The 20,076-nt window shown below is 40.0% G+C and overlaps 2 protein-coding genes and 2 non-coding genes across 6 annotated transcripts in view; 1 reads left to right on the top strand and 3 right to left on the bottom strand.

Moving 5' to 3' along the window:
• The window catches only part of rab6ba (RAB6B, member RAS oncogene family a), a 45,866-nt gene extending 33,768 nt beyond the window's left edge, over positions 1–12,098 (top strand). For both annotated transcript variants that reach the window (XM_068319344.1, XM_068319345.1), the window contains exons 6-8: positions 3,559–3,652; positions 5,360–5,426; positions 9,956–12,098. In XM_068319344.1, coding sequence (XP_068175445.1) covers positions 3,559–3,652; positions 5,360–5,426; positions 9,956–10,020 — 226 coding nt within the window. In that variant the 3' untranslated portion in view covers positions 10,021–12,098. The remainder of the gene's footprint in view (positions 1–3,558; positions 3,653–5,359; positions 5,427–9,955) is intronic.
• A 4,855-nt stretch (positions 12,099–16,953) lies between these two features.
• im:7152348 (uncharacterized protein LOC559250 homolog) lies at positions 16,954–18,615 on the bottom strand. 2 transcript variants are annotated; one of them, XM_068320208.1, is made up of 4 exons: positions 18,497–18,615; positions 17,900–18,243; positions 17,461–17,565; positions 16,954–17,350 (listed from the first exon to the last, which is right to left on the bottom strand). In XM_068320208.1, the coding sequence occupies exons 2-4, from the start codon at positions 18,229–18,231 to the stop codon at positions 17,305–17,307; spliced, it is 483 nt and encodes a 160-aa protein (XP_068176309.1). In that variant the 5' UTR covers positions 18,232–18,243; positions 18,497–18,615; the 3' UTR covers positions 16,954–17,304. The 2 variants fall into 2 exon arrangements, with proteins under 2 accessions (XP_068176309.1, XP_068176310.1); XM_068320209.1 differs by having other exon boundaries at positions 17,900–18,273; positions 18,497–18,590.
• Positions 18,616–19,337: 722 nt separating this feature from the next.
• trnap-ugg (transfer RNA proline (anticodon UGG)) lies at positions 19,338–19,409 on the bottom strand. Its single transcript has one exon. It is a non-coding gene; the product is annotated as a tRNA-Pro (tRNA).
• Positions 19,410–19,830: 421 nt separating this feature from the next.
• trnap-cgg (transfer RNA proline (anticodon CGG)) lies at positions 19,831–19,902 on the bottom strand. Its single transcript has one exon. It is a non-coding gene; the product is annotated as a tRNA-Pro (tRNA).
• Positions 19,903–20,076: the final 174 nt, after the last annotated feature.

The raw sequence follows: 20,076 nt of genomic DNA, 5'->3' as shown, positions 1-20,076 counted from the left end.
CGGAACGTGATGGGAGTCAGCGTTCTGCATGATTTGCAATGTCAAGTTGAACAACTCTAGTCTCACACCAAACATAAAGGAACACTTCCGTTAGCTGCATGGAAAACAACAGAAACTGACTTTGCTGTGAAAATGACATAAGAGTAGCACTGGACAAGGTGAAGCCACACATATCTGAACTGGTCTCTCAGTAACAACAGCAGAAGTCACACTGATTTGCAGGTAGGTCATTTCATGTGAGTTCATGCACTGTCTTGGTTTTGTTCTTTGAAAAAGGTGACATTAATGCACAATTCATTAAACACACCAGTAAAACATATACTTATGTCTTAAATTTGAAGAATTTTTTTTTTTTTTACTAAAGAAGGGTTCGGTGAGTGAGCATTTGAAACTGGTGGGGTTCAATACCTCCAACAAGGTTAAGAACCACTGGGTTAGATGAAGCTCAATTGATCTGATCCCTAAATGTTTCATATAATTAGAATAGTTGGATCATCTAAGTTTAAAATTCAGGTTGATTAGTAATTAACTGTGTTAACAAGTGTAGTGTGTGAATGTATTAGTGCACTATTATATGCAGTTATTGATGCTTAACAAATGTGAACATATTGAATCCTCTGCTATTTTGAGTGTTTCCATTAAAAGTAGAATGTATTAGATTATTCAGGCAGTACAGAACTTTAATTACAAATGTTAATATGCTAAATTACCACTGTATACTGTACATTCTGATTTTAACAAGCATACTGGAAAGAGAGAGAGAGAGAGAGAGGGAGAGAGAGAGAGAGAGAGAGAGAGAGAGAGAGAGAGAGAGAGAGAGAGAGAGAGAGAGAGAGACAGAGAGAGAGACAGAGAGAGAGACAGAGAGAGAGAGAGAGAGAGAGAATATTCTTGTTAAATCTCAGCATGTTGCATTGCTGACGTTAGGGTTCCTGTCAAAGGACGACTGTTTGGTCTCAGATCTACGAGCAGCTGTAGTGCAAAATGAGAGCTGATCTGTCGTAAACAAAATGTTTAAATATTTAATTATTATTACATCATATAGTTTACAATGTGAAAAAAATTCTTGCATACTGTGGTTCTGCTCATTATTTGTTATTTCTAGCGTATTTGTGAATTTGTGAGCTGCGGGTTGAAGGCTTATAAACACTGCCTTTGCTGGAGACATTTCCCAAAACAACATTTTGCTCAAACTCCTGACTAACCACTGTCTGGTAATTTTGAATAAATTTAGCATAACAGCTGTCAGACTGATGATGATGGACACTTCCTGTTTTTTTTAGAAAAAAATTTGTATCTATGTAGTCAAGAATCAGGAGTAATTTTACATTTAAACCAGGCTCACATATACAGGATTAACATGTGGATCAGCTGCACAAGGTGACTGCCCTGTTTTTCAGTAGCAAGATGTAGGAAAAGAGGAAAACTGCTGGTGCCTGTTTCCAGGAAGTATCTCAGTGGATCTGTCAGTAAACCAGACATCACAACAGACCAAAGGGAAAGGTTTAGCAGGTCAGGAATTTGGACTGAGATCCAAAGATTGTATGAAATTAAGGCTAAAGATAGAAAGAATGAAAGGTGCCTAATCAACACAATGTGTTTGTGGCTGTTCCTGTAAAAATAAAGCCCATTTTCAACCATATCTCCTCCCAGTAGGACACTCAGGAGACATCCTATTTGGATGCCTCCTTTCCTATTCACGTGTGAGCAATCCACCACATTAAAACAGAAATACGTAGCCTCACATTTGAAGATAATGAATATCCTGACAGCCGCTTCTGTAACCAAAGAGTTGAGCCACGGTTCTGATGCCCTTAAACCCGACACACTCCTCACCTCTACTGTGTCATTAGATGCTGTGCATGAACATCACAAACAGTTGTGATGCTCAGTTATTGATGCACTTAAAATAGAAGTTCAGCTTTAATAAGGAACAAAAAAAAAATCTATATCTACAGTATAATGAAGCTATTGTAAAAAAAGAAAGATGATACTTGCTCTTCAGCAGCATCTGAAACAATGAATGGTTCCATTATAAGAAAGGAGGTAAAGATCAAATCGACTGAACAGTTTATTTCTGCTTTGACTTCATAATGACCAAAGTGGTGATGTCATAACCAACGTTTTGAATGTACAGTAGAAGAGAGCTGGTAAATGTTGGTGTAATTGTGCCCTGATGACACAATTCAACACAAACCCCTCAGAAGTAGCTGCTGGGATGCCACTCTTTGTACATCCCTTATGCAAGTTTCTAGCCTGTCTAATGAGTAACCTTCAGTGTTGTTTTTTAAGTTTTGACTCAGAAGCAAGAGTCCAGAAATAGCGACAGCAGCACTGGTGCAGGTCTGTCAGAAGCTGTTATGTAAATACATCTCCAGTGCAGTGTTTTCTGTTCTCACTGCAGGAACTTGTGGTCCTATCGCACAAAGACTGACTTTCTCTTCCTTTTTTTTGTTCTGTGATGCTAAGGTGGGGTTATTTCAGGAGAGCAGGATCAGTTAAATTTAACGCTGCAGGATAACATGATGTGAGAATGTTGAGACAGGTATTACACCACATCAGGGTTAGTGGAGAGGAAGTAAAAGGATTTTGTTTGTGTTTGTGTTTACAAGATGCCACTGCACCAGTGGCAAATTGACTGAAATCATTCGTCTTATTAGACCTCCGTGAGCTCTACAGTCAGCAGGACTGCACCAGGCTCTCTGTTCGCGTCCACGGACACCTGACACAGTCTGTCTCACGGCCAGAACCAAACAACCACTGCCATGGTCATTAAAATGCATCACAAATGAGCTGTTATTAATTTCTCACTGGATGACATAATTAATCCTTCACAGTCATTAGCTAATAGAATCTGTTGTGTCTTCACCAGCCCGGAATAACAGGAGCTTCATTTGTGAGTCTCTGTGTGTTGTGAATGTAAATCAGAGAAGACATTGGTAATCTGTAAGCAGGTATCAGACCTGCAGACCCTGAGGTCATGCTTTCACTCCACACATTTACTAACTCACATCAGGCTGTTTATGTGCAAAAACTTAGGTAGGAAGAAAACAAATGCAGTCATGCTGTAAATATTCCTCAGCACTTGCTTTTCTATGTCTTGCCACAGTCAGTCCCTCTTGTTATGGTGATGAGTTTGCTGCAGTGATAATTAGGAATACTGAATGAATTCGGATTGTAACTGGGTTCAGTTCACAATCACAACTTCAGCAATCATCATCTACCTCATCTCATCTTGGGGACAGACCTCAGCACGACAGAGCCAGACAACAAACTGAGGAGAGCTAACTAGATGAAGCTGAATTGCTCCAGTCTCTTTAAATGATAGACACGTTTCTCACTCTGAACCCACGCCAACTCTTCTTCTTGTGCTTTCCTGCTGGCAAAGCACTGGTGCCTCTTGTGTTTGGACTTTGGCACTACATGTTCATATTCAGACCAATAAAAATCAATGTATCTTTATATCAAAATGTGTAGCCGCTATGCTACCTCCTTAGTCTGTCTTACTCATCTCTGATTGCTCTGCCGTGTTTTCATGACCATTCTCTTCTTTCACAGGCAGATCACGATTGAAGAAGGTGAACAGAGGGCAAAAGAGCTGAGTGTCATGTTCATAGAGACCAGCGCCAAGACGGGTTATAATGTCAAGCAGGTGATTGGACACTTTGCTTTTTCCTGAGACATAGGGTTGTGAATAAAGACATCCAGAGAGATCTGACAGATGAAATCATGCAAATAAATTCAAAAATCATGATTTCTGAACTCATTTAAAGGAAACAACACCACAGAGCAGATTATTTCACCTGTATGTTAGTTAGTAGGTACGTAATGTATAGGCTGGTTATGCTATATCTCCGGGAAGAGCACAAATCATAAATGCTTTATGTCAGAGTTCATACAAACAGCGCCTATCTGATGTGTTGTTAAGGTAAGGCTTACACTGATTATTGATAATGTTCATTATACCATAGTTGATACAGCAGGATGTCTGTCAGCTTGAGAGTCTGAGTGTTTGTTTTTACTTTTTATCTGTTATGTTTACAGCCACTGGTACGTTAAAAACAGTGAGTGGGGAAGATGTATTCAGATTTTGAGACAGTGTAGGTTGCAGATACAAAGAGAAATGCTGACAGATTCAACAAACATTCTTTTCTTTTTTTTTCCAACAAAAATGTGTATGCTAGACAAAAGGTAGAGAAATTAAAAGAATCTGTATTGTCTGGTGGAACGGCCCCCAGTGGTTATCGTTCACACTGTTTGACTTTAACATCACTCCCAGTTGGATAATGTATCGGCAAATTTAAACATCAAGACAAAAATGTCGCTGTCATTCATGACAACCCATAAGTTTTGGAATAGACCACGCATCAGCAGGGTTTACAATAATATGTGTCAGACATCACCCAAACATGACACTTTGTCTTTTGTTAGGTTTATCAAAAATTAAGAGCAATGTATGCTCATTTTCACTATTTTCACTTTTACGTAATTGTTGTTTTCTAATTTTTATCATATACAGTACTACTGATATTGAATTTCAGTACTCTCAGTAAACAGTATACTACTGCTTACAATGCAAACCAAAAGAGGTATTGTCCTTCCACAGTTCTTAAGCACAATCCACATTTTTATCACAATGTGTGGATACTTTATCAAATGTGCATCAAGATATTGTCTGAAATGTACTCGAGTTACAGATGATAAACTATCGAAGAGAATCCAAAAATGTCCTGAGACTCCTTCATCACCTCCTTCTCTTCTAAAGTCAACCTCTACAAAAATAAAATGAATTCCAGGATGAACTTTTTGGAAACCATGAATCAAGATCCATGCAATCAGACCAACTGACAGTGAACAAATGCATAACCTCCTTTGCAAAGAAAGTGAAAACAGAGCGAGAACATCCCGTCATCACAGCATTGGATTCTATGATCAGACAATGTTTTCTAAAGCCAACCCTTCTTTATAATTTTTGTTTTCTGTTTACAAGGTTGAGTTTTATGGTTGCACAACTGATTTCATTAACAGTGTTCAAGACACTCTTGTTTTTGCAAAATTTTTATTATTTCAGTTGAAATACGTGGGATGGAGTTTGTGAGTCAATCTGTTAGATGAGTACTATGTAATGCTGTTGTCATCATGTTTGAATTTTAACAACATCAAGCCGGTCTATTAGTTCATATCCCACTGTAGTAATATAAAATCAGTACAGTCATATAAAAGATACATTATACAATGCTAAACTTGTCCAAGCTGGCTTGGTATAGATGTTATATCAATGGTATTATTTCAGTCTTTATGAATATGCTCTTGTTGTTATGTAAGTTTGTTCAATCTGAGGACTCTGTTTCTGTTGCAGCTCTTTCGGCGTGTGGCTGCTGCTCTTCCAGGAATGGAAAGTATGCAAGAAACAAGCAAAGAAGGCAGTATCCTTTGACCCATTTATAGGAAAATCCCCTTTTTAATGATGTGAAAGAACAAATTTAATCACTTGTGAACAGCGTGATATTAAGATCAACGGATTTTCTATTTTAATCTCAATATGATGGCATTAATCACAGCTCGACTTGAAAAAAATGCTTGCCAATGTGAGCAATGTGTACTGGTATCTATTTAAATAGGTGTCAGCTACCTGTCCTATTGAAGGCGCTCTGACGACTGCATTGGGCCTGAGCTGCTGGTCACTCAGCACGTATTGGCCTCATTAAAACATGTGACACAAGTCTGAGCCTGTGGTGCTGCTGCAGCTCACTACTCTAAACGACTTCTCGTGTTAGCTGCTGTCTCTGAGCATGTCACACCTCCACCTGTGGAGGATTCTCTGGGAGGAGCACTTAACAAAACTTATTTCATACTGTTCAGTTCTTCAGCGGGAAGCATTTTTCTGTCAGCCCTACAAAATTTAAACAGGCATGCACTGATTATAGAGGCATTTATTTTTATGGGAGTATTTCACATCATGTAAATGCATGTTTATGTGTGCTTTTAAAGGAGGTGCATGGTTTATGTCTATAGTTAGAGAGAGCTAGAGCCCTCAGGCTGTCTGGGCTCCTCTCACGCTCCGGCATTGATCTTTACTTCTGTTAATATGTCCAAGATGGGGAATAGTAAAACAGCTTGCACTCTTTTAAATTAGCTTTCTGTAAAAGAGGAGCCCCACACATAATTTTTCCGTGACCTGCTTCGATTGTTGAAGACAATAATTTTTAGCTCTTTGAATGGGTTTTAATTTTGATTTATATTTACTGAGAAATCTGAAGTATAAAAACTTGAATTTATATTTAAGATGCTGCTTCAGCGCAGCTTCACATTATCTTCTTTTCCTTATCTTATAAAACCTTTTACACAAACCCTAAACTAAACCTAACCTTAATACTACCCTAACCCCCAACCCTAACACTAACCGTAACCCCTAATCCAAACCCTAGCTCCTAACCCTAATTTTATCACTATTCTTAACCCCTAACCCTAATCCTAATCCCTGACACCTAACACTCTAACCCTATCCCCTTACTCTAACCCTAACCCCTAACCCTAACTTTAACATTTACTTTAACCCTTAACCCTAACCCTGACCCTAGCCCAACCCTTTTAGGAAAAAGAATAACGAAAAAGTATATCAGATATGAAAGACATCTGAAGAAGAGTCAAGTCCAAATCACTCGAACTCAAAGTAGATCAGGCAGAAAGAGCGGCAAAATTAAATATATTTCTGACTCACTTATACCACATCCCACTTTTATCATTATCACATTGAATAAGGTAGATAATAAGCGTTTTATCATCTTTATTCTGAAATGCATTGTAGACTGCATGGCTACAAACAAAGCTAAACCCAGCCACACAGACAGACTGCAACATTCATCAGGTGACCCTCTGCATTACAGGAGTTAGCGTTGGATCAAGGGCTGCTTACATTTAGTTTTAGTGTTTACAGCTTTCTGAAAACCCTGCATGCCTCTCATCTCACCTTTCCCACGGACATCAGAGAAACACACTGAAGTTGGAAAATTAAACTACTGAATAGTAATTATTAAAACATGATTGAATTAGCAGGCATAGAATGTACATCAATGTGCTCTAGCTTTGGGCTGATAGACGCTGCTTTCCTTAATCTCCAGAAAACCAGCAGCAGATCTCAAATGGTGAGAACAGGTTAGCATTGTAACGTCATCCTAGCCATTACGGGCTTTGTATATAAGTAGCACATAGAAATCACCTCTAGATGTTAAAGAAAGCTCTCGCCTCTTGATTTAACAGATCAGCCACACAAAATGTCATGCTTTGACTTGCTACCAATGACTGTATAAGAAAACTGGTCTGCAAGGGGATTTGTGCACCTTTCAACTGTTATATATTAGATATGATAGTGATGTCCAAAGAGAGGCTGAGAAACATCTCATGCTGTTACTGTTTCTGCTATGAACCAGAGAAGCATCTCTATTCTGTGTGTGATTTATGAAATTACCTTCGATTTTAGAGTGTGCATCACTAGTCCTTCAACCCAAACGCACACAGCAGCACATATCTGATGTAACGTGAACATAAATCCGAGGCTGACCTTGGTGTAGGGAAGGAATACCTGCATTTATCTCTCTGTGCATATCTGAATCTGAAGATATTCATCATTTACTGAGAGTCATCTGGCCTTTCCAGTCTGCATGGCCTCAATAATAAAAAGCAGAGCAGCCCTCTGAACTTTTTATTACAGTCAGCCATATTTCCTGATTACGATGCATCACGCGTCACATCCAGCCAATTAATTTTATCTGTTTGCCTGTTTTTTAATCTCTTTCCTAATGAGGCGTAATGGGCGTGGGAGTGGGCTGTGTGAGGCGGAGGTGTGCTGATGGATGGCCGGCGAGGACAGTTCCTCAACACTTTAAACCTACGACTGTCATCATCCTTAATGGAGCAGCTCCTCTGTTATTATTGTATTGTGAACTCTATTGATTTTACTGGAACAGCAGACAGAGGCTTTTTCCAGGACAGAGTGCACACATGTCATAAAGTGGTGAAGTTTCACATGCACCTCTACCCAGCTCATCAGATTCTACTTCCTGTTTAGAAGCCATTCACTGATTATAAAGGAGAGGACAGGAAACAAACAGGAGCAGACGGGCTACAATATTATTCTTCTTCTTCTGGTTTTATAACCACTGCAGCTCAGAGAGAAAGAGGGTGGATGCTTGACCCAGATGAGTATGAAGGTTGCTCATCTGAATAGCAGAATATGAGAGCGCAGAGAAAGTAAAGCCAGACTCGTGTTGATCAAACAAAGCTGTCACTTCAGCGCCGTCGTCTCAGGCTGCTTCCATTCATAACCTTTCAAGGTGAAACCTTACGGTTTAGTTTGAGACATCATTGAAGTGAGAATAATGCCATGACTGACACTTTGTTGGGTTCTAGAGAACTAGTTCAACTTAATCAGAGATAAAAGGTGAAACAACAGTCACTGCAACTGGGCGTGGCTTGGATAAAAATTAAAAACCCTTGTTGCCACATTCAGTAGTTCTTTAGCATTATAGCACCTTTCAGCTGAACTGTCTTACATTCTGTGATTCAAATGTTTCAGTTTGGTCTCAGCAGCTTTGTTTCAAACAGACTATGTGCGAGCTGCAAAGCAGACACACAGTTAGCAACTAGCTGGTTAACACAATGCAGCATTTCGCAGCAACAGAACCTTTATGGAGAGGAAAAACAGGAAATGAGGGAGAACGGGAGGGCATCTAATCTCAGCTTTAATGTTGTAGGTGCAGCTGCATCATCTCTGTTTGAGGTCTCCTGTGCTTGTACGAATGTTGAGGTGTTTATTTAAGCTCTTTGTAGCTTCAACATCATTACAGCTCTTAACCTCATTTACTGGTTTTGTGACACTGTATTTATTTATTGTTCAATAAATAGTGTCTACCAGCAGTACAAGGATTTATCACTCATTGTTCAGGAGATGCTGTAGACAGCACCCACCCACATGCAAGCACGCGCACACACACACACACACACACACACACACACACACACATACACACACACACACACACACACACACACACACACACACACACACACACACACACACACACACACAGAGGTATCAGAGAAGACTAAGATATTCAACACTGCTTATTTGGTTTGCTAATACTGACTGCTGAGATAAGGCCTCCAGATCCCCGATGAAAACCCATCCCAGATGGGAACTACCAAGTGTGTGTGTGTGAGTGTGTGGGTGTGGGTGTGGGTGTGTGTGTGTGCATTAAAAGACTGCCCTTCAAATGTTACCACACCATACATAGAATATGAAAGCCCACACGGCTTGTGCGTTTCAGAGACAGAAACCCACAATGGAGCTGCTTCCAGACTCACTTGCATACAACATGTGGGCCACAGTTTTTGAGGACAGTCCTTATTTATTCATAATGTACAGCAGGAACAGATCGCCATTGTTTCTTTAAAACAATGACGACCCAGTCCCCATTATCATTTATAAATGTACTTAAATTGGAAAAAGGTAGACTGGGGCACAGACCTGGAAAAATTATGTATCTGAGAATTTTTAAAAAGGTGCGGCACCAGTCAGACTTGCAGCAGTCTCTCATTGATGAACCATTGTTTGTCAGCTTTATTTGTAGCACAGTAGAGCCAACATCCATTCAGTTTATTGCCCCACAAACAATAGAGAATATTTCCTGCTCAGAACTGCCCAACATCCTCTAAACATCTGCTCTAATGAATGGTGGATTATAACATTTATATTTGTAAGTAGTTTAAACTGTTAAAGTGATCATTATTTGCTCACATACCTTTAGTATTTTGACTGATTTGTTGCTTTGTCCATAAATTAAATTGACTCATGGGACCATCTACTGGCTGTATGGTGGTACTACATCTCTATCCACAACTGAATGAAAATAGCCCATAATATTCCCGTCAGGAAATCCTTAACGTTGTTCTCCAGTGATTGACATCAAGTTGGACAAACCACAGGAGCCGCAGACGACTGAAGGTGGCTGTTCCTGTTAATACTCAGCACCATCCTGAGGAAGAAAAACAAAACATTACACCACATGCTTGTTATATTGCTTCCTATTGGTTAACCTGCAGTTGATTTTGCACGTTGAGAATTTGGGCTCCTCATCTGACTACTGGTTATCGTTTGGAACTAGCAATATGTGACTTTAGTTGTGAAGTAGTGTAGCCCACTTTGTTAATGAAACTGGCAAAAAGTCTTAAAACTTGCACAAAAAAGACACAAAGATGTGGAAAAAAAAAATCCCCAACTAGCTTATGTAGAAACAATTTTTCACGTGGACGAGGAGGTTTTCCCATTTTCTGTTTTGTATATTTTTGTATATTCAGGGAAATCTCTCCGGAAAGGTTTTTTTTTTTTAAGGTGCAAAAAACTAAGCTCTGTATGTGAGACTTAAATTAAAACATGGTTTTAGATGCATTATTATGGGTCCCACTGTTGTTACAGACAGCACTGGTAGTCCTCCCACATTATTACCTGAAGACAAGGCTACAACCCATAAACCCCTGTGGGATCTATAATGATGCCTTAAAGACAAACCGAACAGAAACTTCTTGAGTATCTAATGCATGCCTAGTTTTCAGCATAGGTACTGTTTACCAGTGTACACCAGTTTGAACATGTAAATGGTCACGCCATGCACTCTAAGACAACTAGTCCAAGTCTTAATGTTTCTGACAGCTGTTGAACTTGATTTGTATACAGAACTTCAGAATATCTTTTTGTCGTACTTGTGTGTTAATGTGTGCTTTTCATATAGACAACATTAGAATGCAGTTCCACAGAAGGTCATTGCCAGGTTGTGTCATTCTCACCACGTTATGGCACCATTTAGTCACCGTTTGTTTTCAGTATGTCATAGACCCCCACACTCCTGACAGCAGGGCACCTGCTGCTGCGTTGTTTGATATGTCGTAGTTGTGATAATGGTGTTCGTGAGCAGTGAGTGTCAAAGGCCTCGCCTTGAGTCACACAGGAACATCAGTAGGTTTAATGTGATGGAAACAGACCTTTAACTTTGTAAATGAGTACAATGTTTCTGACAAAAGACCAATTTGCACATGTGGACCTTTCAGGTTAATATGAAGTAATGAAAGCTTCATTGTTAATGTACAGTCACTTCATTAAAGACCTGTCTGATTGTCATGGAAACTGTACCGTGTCCCCCCTGAGGAAAGATTTCTTTTTGCTGCTTGTCTTTAAACTAACTACTGACATTATGCAATGTTGTTTAACTTGAGTTGACTTTGTGTTCTTGTGGAGCCAGGTGTCATAAAGTCAGCAATTGTTGAGACCACTACTTTGAGTTGACTTGTGTTTGAAGTGAAATTTTACTGCACTTTTTAAGAACATTTTAGAAGAGAAGAATGAGTAAGTCCTAGAAACATAGTGGAAAAGAAACTATCTCAGTGTAGGCTTGATATATTCGTTCTTCACATGTGTCTGAAAAGAAGAGCACTCTTGTGAAATCTAGTGAGCATTTCTAACTCACATTATGAGCCAAAAATAGGGTTGATGCTCAGAAACAGAGTTTGGCGATAAACACAGGAGATCCTGACTAGAACACTTCCTTTAGTCTGTTTGGGAATGATGACAACATGAAAAACGTGTTGCATTTCAAGCTAAAATCTGACGGAATAAAAAAAAGACCTGTCAGCCGGTTGTGTTGCTGCCTACTTGTTATTTCAACACAGGAATGTACTGCCCTCATTACTGACCACACAGCCTTTAAGGGGGGCATTTTTTGAAAAAATTACTCGCTAGGTTTTTTTTTTCAAAATGAGGTCAAATGAATTCTTGTTTACTGTGGATGTTTGTATTTATTCCTTTCACACTTTAAACTCCACCTTTCTATCCAGAAATCCAGAAGGCCCATTGAATATTCCCTGTAAATGGACCAAGTATTACAACACACTTCTTTGCATGTTGGCGTCTGGATTTTCGGACGGTGGCCAGGGCCATTCCCATGTGTTAGGGTGGTAACGTTCTGTCACAGCTCAGTCCAGAGCTGACTCTCCATTCACACTGTACTGAGATTTAGCATGTCTCTCCAAATTAATAAAGATGTCTTATACCAAACTCATGGGACTTCTCTTTTCTTGTATAGAATCATATCTTATCATCGTCACATTTTATTAGCTCATTTATTAGTATTATTGTAATGAAGTAGTATAAATAGTGTAAGTAGTGTGTGTGTGTGTGTGTGTGTGTGTGTGTGTGTGTGTGTGTGTGTGTGTGTGTGTGTATGCATACTGTATACTGTATATATACACAGTATGTATATATATATATATTTATATATATATATATATATAATATATATATATTATTATATATTATTATTATTATGTTACTAGAATAGTAATAAGAATAGTAATAAGTACAATATGAGTATTATTACTATAAGCATTATAGTAGTATTAATAATAATGAAAGGTAGTAAAGTGATAAATCACTGAGGGAGATGTATTCAGCCTGAGAAGAAAACATTGGTATTAATAACAGTCAGGATAAGAAACAAAGACACACACACACACACACACACACACACACACACACCTACACACACACACACACACACACACACACACACACACACACACACATTATTAATATTATTAAAACCCAGGAGTTAAAAAGGAACAGGATAAATAAAATGATCACTATGGGAATAAAAAGACATTTAGTGGCTCATTGCATCACTGGTGGAGTGAGTAACTGTACAGATAGATATTCTCTGCTAGCAATAATTTTACTGTATATGTCAGTTGTAAGTTTTGTAATGTCATATGTGTAATTTTTGAATTAAGGTTTCCTAAATCAATGTTCAGTATTTACTGCTGTGTCTGTGAATAAGGATCATTGTCATCAATGTTCTGAGTCACGTTGATGTAGACGGTTTTTTGTCTCCATCATGTGGCAGAGTTTAGGTACTACAGCCCTCTGGTTACAACACTGTTCAGAAAAGATGGATTTGTAACATCATTAGCTCTGTAAAGCTTAACCATTAAATAAGTGACAGAAAATTATTTGACACTGGAGCCATTATTGGTGTTTCTGAACAAACAAAAAGTGAAGTAATGACAACTATAAATCTCATTAATATTATAAAATCTTATCTCTTATAAATTTTCTTAGTACAAGCTAAGAAAACTGCTAGTTTGATTCATACCATTCTGTCGTTCTTAGTTATTAACACAGGGCTGACCGTCAGCCTCAGTTTGCTGCTCTTTATATCTAAATAAGAACTTTGGTTTATGATGGAGAATAAATCAAGCGATCCATCATAGTAAAGTGTCTCACTGGCAGGATTGTCCTTTATTTATTTTATTTACTTTAAATTTTATCTTATATACTTGAATTGGGGCTGGTCATCCAGCCCTCAATCAGTCTCGGGCCATTTAAATAGGGCGGGATGTATTCTAACTAAAGTTTGACCTTTGACCTTCAGGAAAAGTCCAGGTTTGCGGATGACAGTTATTTTACACACACCTCGAGGGCTTAACAGCAGTTTGTGGTTTTAAGAGATATGATTATCCTGTGTTTCACACTTCCGAGTTTCTTGATGCTCTAACTAACTGTCCAGGACTTCTGTTCTGAGGAGGTGCAAAAGTTTTTATGTGGAATTTCTCCTAATAAAATCTGTAACAGAAGGGAGCACGTCAAGCATTTTTTCTCAGTTTAAAGTGACCGATTCACCTAAGTTGAATGTTTCTGGAAGTGGAAGGAAGCAGGAGAACCCAAAGAGAACCTACCAATACACAAACCACACAAAAAAATGAATCAAACCCAGAGGCAACAGCAGTACCCACTGTGCCACCGTGCCGCCTATCATTAATATTATTGTTAACGTTGATTCTTCACTGGTTCATGCTCCATTCTTCCATCAAGTTATAATTAAATCCATTCCCAGCTAACAAACCAGGCAACCAACAAATTGTAATAGATTAAAATTTGAAAGTCCAGTTTCTGCCTGTCAAACTGTGAACAGCAGGACGGCATCGTGAGCAAAGGAAACAACTACTTCCTGGTGTCTGCATCCACTTTCACACACACCTTGGGTTCACTGATAATGACAAATGGAGCATATCTGAAAGTTCTGATGGATTAGGCTGATGGGAGCCACTGTTGTCGTTTACAGTCATGAAGAAACAAGTGTGTCCGGGCAGGTCGTGGCGTGTTTGGTTTCCTATGAACATGAGCAAATATCCAGACAGGTAGGACCGGTTATCAGAATGACTCATATTGATCACAGGAGGAAAAAGCCACCAGAGGCCACCTGGACAAAAATAGAAAAATGCTGAAGTAAATTAATAAGTACATATATTTCATTCAGTAAATGTGTCTACTAAAAATCCTTTAAAAAAAACATCATTACAACAGATATATTATTCGTCTTGAAATAGAAGCGTCTAATTCTGTGGCATTAAAGTGTTATTGTTCTGTTGTAACCAGACGGCTGTGGCTAATGTGAGCTAACACATGTACACACCGATGTCTGGCCGAGGTCCCACCCTGGGACTCCTCAGTTACCGTTGCAATGTTTTTGTGTGTCCGTTACTGTCAACCTGACACAACTGTAGCGGTGAGACATGTCACACATTTGGTTCTTATAAACTGACACAAAGTGAAATAGCTGACCTGGTGACCTGTGAGGGTTTGAATCCCCCGTCACATGGTCTAGAGGATCTGTCACACTGCGCAGACACATGTTAACACTGAACCTTCATTCAACATCTCAACACGCGCTGAGCGGGACCCATCATCATAAAGGAATGCACCCCTGCACCATGTGGAAACACACTTGCATCATGGTTTTTTTTTTGTTGACTCCCTGTTCTGGATATTTGCTGTGGCAATGATCTGATCAGACCATCCAGCAGCAGTGGAGTACTGCAGTACCCAGGTACTGAAGTAGTACTCTCTGGTACTCGTAGTTCTCATCTTTCATGTTATGCTGCACATCTTATCCACCATATTCATAAAAAAGCAGTACTTTCCTCTACATTCACCAGCTGTTTTTACCATTCAGATACTGTGAAGATTCATAGCTTATTCAAGAGCAGACTTACAACCTTCCTCTTTGATAAAGCTTACAATTAGGAACAACATAGATTCTACTAGATAAGGTGCTCTAGGTCTAGACTAATGAGGGTATTTTCTGTCTCTCCCGTTAAAGGGAGTTACATTAACTACTTTAGGAGCTTCTACTGTATTACGTCTCTTTCCTTGTTTTTTCTTGATCATAATACACTGACGCTTCAGATGCTTTCAAGATACTGCTGCTGTCTACTGTATATGCTTCTACTTGATAGGTGGTTAACAAGTATAGAAGACAGGAAATCTGAAGGCCTGCAAATTCCACCCCCACTTCAGCGGCTAGACCTCAATACTTTGACCTAATACTTTAACTGTAAATGCTATCTGGCCTGTCTGGCCCTCTCTCTCTGTCTCTCTCTCTCTTCCTTGCCCTGTCTCTATTCCCATTGTATTTCCTCTCCCGCCCAACCGGTCAAGGCGGATGACCGCCCTCCCTTGCTAGAGCCCTAAGAAGAAGAAGATTGATTGATAGTGTATCTGCTAAATATAAAACTGTCTCAGAGATATTTTCCTACATAATAATAGACTACTTTTATAATTGAATTTAATTCTCTAATCTGTACTTGTAGTAGTGTGTTGCTACTCATACTTGAGTAAAACATGACTTCCAACCCTGCCAGCGTACACCAGGAGTTCTGTTTATTTCAGTCTAATCCCAGTTATTACTCAGACGGCGCTGGGAGTCAGAAATCGCATTGCGAAACCACAATTGGTGTTCTGCCATTTTGACAATCCTGTAGTGGTGTGTGTGTGTGTGTGTGTGTGTGTGTGTGTGTGTGTGCGTGTGTTTGTGTGTGTGTGTGTGTGTGTGTGTGTGTGTGTGTGTGTGTGTGTGTGTGTGTGTGTGTGTGTGTGTGTGTGTGTGTGTGTGTGTGTGTGTGTGTGTGTGTGTGTGTGTGTGTGTGTGTGTGTGTGTGTGTGTGTGTGTGTGTGTGTGTGTGTGTGTGTGTGTGTGTGTGTGTGTGTGTGTGTGTGTGTGTGTGTGTGTGTAGACCTACTTCAGTGGAAGTGTGTTCCTGTTATGGCTTGAATTTACAAAGATGTAAAATGCTTCTGACTCTGACGCACAAACACTTTCAGTTCCAGCAGCTCAGAACCGTGTAAGTAAGACAAAACCTTGGGGATGCTGTTCTGTGGACTTTATGAAACCAAACTAGTTCTTGGGCTTGTGGGTCAGCAGTATGTCTTAGAATGAAGAACAAACCTCAAAATCGAGGGTTGCTCTGTTTGCCGGAGTGATTCTGGCAGGCGGGCTAAACACCGTCTTTCAAAACAGTGTTTCACAGGTGAGCAGCTGAGGCGTCCTGTTAAAACTAGTTTTGTTACCAAACCAGCATGACCACTAACGGATTTCTGTCTTCATCCAGCGTACCTCCAACAGAAAAATAACACAGTTATCAACACGACTCAGACACCAACAGAAGATCTAATTCTCCTTTCACCTCAAATCCTGCTGTATACTTTTGAGCTGATATTTGCACATGAGGCGACACAAAAGGATTAAATACAGATCCAGTAATCTCATATCTTCAGACATGGAGAACTTGCCAGATGCTCTTTGAAAAGAGTTTTTAATCTGTTTTCATGGTTCAGCGAGTCTTTTGTGACATGTTTTTGTTGTGGAGCTCACCAGAAAGTAATATTCACATTTTGCTTTTCACAAATTTCCTACTGGTCAGTTTATTTTCACTGCCTTGAATACTTAACGTGTCATAAATGATGCACACAATGCAGCAGAAGCTTTTATTTCTGCTTTGAACTCCAACAGCAACAAGGTCAGATCAGCATTCATTATGAAAACAGACGCAGATGCAGAAACGTTCTTCCAAAAATAGTTTTATTAAAAGCCTTAAGTAACAGGCTATCATAAATAAAAAAAAAAAAAAGACTGAATTGAATGTTCAGCTATCCAAACGAGAACATCCCCCGGTGACCATCTGTCATGAGGGGGTCTTTGGGTGTGAGTCCCTTTGGGAAAGCTGAACCAAATCCCACAGTGCCAGCTGGGAGAATAAATAATGAGACAGGGAAGGGAAACTTTGGCTGAGCACAAAAAAATGACCTGAAAGAAACATGAATGGTTTCTGGGTCCTAACGGGTTTCCTAGTGGCAGCAACCATCAGCAGATATCCTGAGAGGAAGTGTCACCTGACACACCGTCAGTCATCCCGCTCCTGTCATACTCTCTCTGCAGCTGGAAGCCGGCGCCAAGATTTCATTTCGCTTTGCAGAGAAGACAAATAGAATTTAATTAAAAGACAAATTAAAATTAATTACTCCACATGGCAGATTTTCTCTTGTTGTTCTGGCTATTTTACACACAGTAAACTTACACATTACTGCCAGGCACAATTCTTTCTTGGTGTCGCCTTGTCAACCTGAACCTTCTGAAGAACACGGACAGTTTGATCTTCGTTGTGGTCGACCCGGAGGAAGAACTGAGGAGTAAAAGCCCCAGTTTCAGACAGTTTCAGTCCAACAAGAAAACAATCTGCAGAGCTTCAGTGCTACCAAAGCCTTGTGGACAAACGTGGTGATTAACATCCTGGACAGGTATGGGTGGAATGTTTGGCAGGTATGTTATAATTATTCAAATTTAACCTGTTTTCAAGCAGAGACAATTTTAGTTTCTTTAATCATTCAATACTTACGAGACTTAGAAGAAATTAATGAGGAAAAAATAAGCGGTGGCAAAGTTTGTAGACGTCATGATGGTCCTAGAAAAAGGAGACTGATCCAACATGTGAAGTACTGACTTGTGGTGAAACTCACCATTCAGCTTTAAACTCCATCGCCTCCTCCTCAGCCTCTCCTTTCAGTGTGTCCTTCTCCTCTTCCTCCTCCTCCTCCTCCTCCTCTGGGATCTGCTCCCACAGCTTGCTGTTGACCCACAGAGCTTCTTGGACGCTGAGGCCGCCTCCTATGCAGGTCACCCGACGACAAAGCGGGCATCCCACGGTGAGCAGCCCGCTCCTGGGCTGCGACATGGTTTCCAGGCATTGGTCACAGAAGGTGTGTCTGCAGTGGAGCAGCCGGGGGATCCTGTCCATCCGCGAGTAGGGCAGGAGGCAGACGCTACACTCTCCATCCTCACACAGCACCATGATCACAATGGACTGAGTGTAAAGAGTGTAAAGATGAGACAACTATAACAAAAAAAAGGTGTACTGAGACATCGTGATGAGACACACTCAACTGACACTGTATATTATGAGTGTAGTTCTTACTGACAACAAATAAGGCTTAGGTAAACTGGAATTCAATTACACTGAAACTGCCTCTCAGCATCCATAAAATCATTACATTTTAAGAAAAATAATGAAATCAATATATCAATGCTATGAATGAGAATAATTCCACATTACTCACAGAAATGTATAAAAATGAAATAATTCCAGGCACAGACGTGGTTTCCTTCAGCTCAGACACACACACACACACACACAAACACACACACAGAGAGTGGAAGCAGGACTCGTCTGCCTCCTGTTAAGAGTGTCTGTTGTGTTCGTGGGGGTGGAGGGTGTGTGTGTGTGTGTGTGTGTGTGTGTGTGTGTGTGTGTGTGTGTGTGTGTGTGTGTGTGTGTGTGTGTCTGTGTGTGTGTGTGTGTGTGTGTGTGTGTGTGTGTGTGTGTGTGTGTGTGTGTTGGGGGGAGGGGGGCACACAGCCCAGACCCTCAGGCCACAGCAGCTGTGAATGGAGTGATGCCTTTTGTCCCTTGTTTGACGTGGGGCAAGTGACAATGTTTACGCAAATCTATTTTGCATTGAGTTAATTCATTTGACACAGAACTTGTACATTAGTGGACAGCAATTTTCCGCATACTAATTTAAAACGTTCCTTTTTTAAGGCCAAATGGACGAACCACTCGATAACATGGGATAAGCCAAACTTTTTCTTAGATTTCTTTAATCAAATATCTGATTTCAAGTGAGAGATTACTAACTGATTACCAAAAATAGTGGACTTATTGTTATTTTTATGTAATTTCGCTGTGACTGTATTAGTCACAGCGAAATTGAAATCAAATGAAATGCAGCTCCAGATCAAAAGGACGCCTGACGTATGATTTAAAGACGTCTGGTTCAGCCAACAGTTTTATTAAATTCTATTCGTATTTATTCATTTTGTTATAACTTTGTAGATTTTCACTTGAAATTGAAAGGCGACTTGTTAATCAACAAACGACGGACTAACACGACAAAAAGAGGGCTCGTCCGGGATTTGAACCCGGGACCTCTCGCACCCAAAGCGAGAATCATACCCCTAGACCAACGAGCCGGCTTCTGAATGTACTGAGATATTATTATTATATTTTTCTGCCGTCAACTACAAAGATTAGCGCCGACTCTCTTTCACACACCTTCTCCGAAGAGCTAGCTGCTCTTGAGCTGACGTCAAAATTCAGATTGACCATTAATCGACTTGCTTCAATGTCGGTCGCGCAGGCGCATAAGTGTCTGATAATGATCAGAGCTCCAATTCTTCTTTTCCCTTCGGCTTTTCCTTTCAGGGGTCCCCACAGCGAATCTAACCCTGTCCTTTGCATCCTCTTCTCTCACAACAACTACCTTCATGTTCTCCCTCATTACATCCATAAACCTCCAAAAAACAGCAAAAAGTAATTTGAACGACTGTTTACCAAACATTTACTAAACGAGGAACCAAGTAAAAGATTAATGTATAATACGCAATAAAATATGGGCTCGTCCGGGATTTGAACCCGGGACCTCTCGCACCCGAAGCGAGAATCATACCCCTAGACCAACGAGCCACGTGTTCACCGAGGGAGATATTGGTATATAATAATGAAAATACCAACCATGGCGGAACAACTTTACTCGAGATTTCGTATATTTGCGCCCTAAACTTTGAGCAGACGAGCCTCAATACGTTTTACGGCAGCGTCGTAACATAACATCGTGAAACTGATCGAACTGACGCTCTG

This window comes from Antennarius striatus, chromosome 7, assembly GCF_040054535.1.
Source record: "Antennarius striatus isolate MH-2024 chromosome 7, ASM4005453v1, whole genome shotgun sequence".
Classification (NCBI taxonomy): domain Eukaryota; kingdom Metazoa; phylum Chordata; class Actinopteri; order Lophiiformes; family Antennariidae; genus Antennarius; species Antennarius striatus.
The sequence above is the reverse complement of the archived record's forward strand: the minus strand, read 5'-3'. Positions and strand labels throughout refer to the sequence as shown.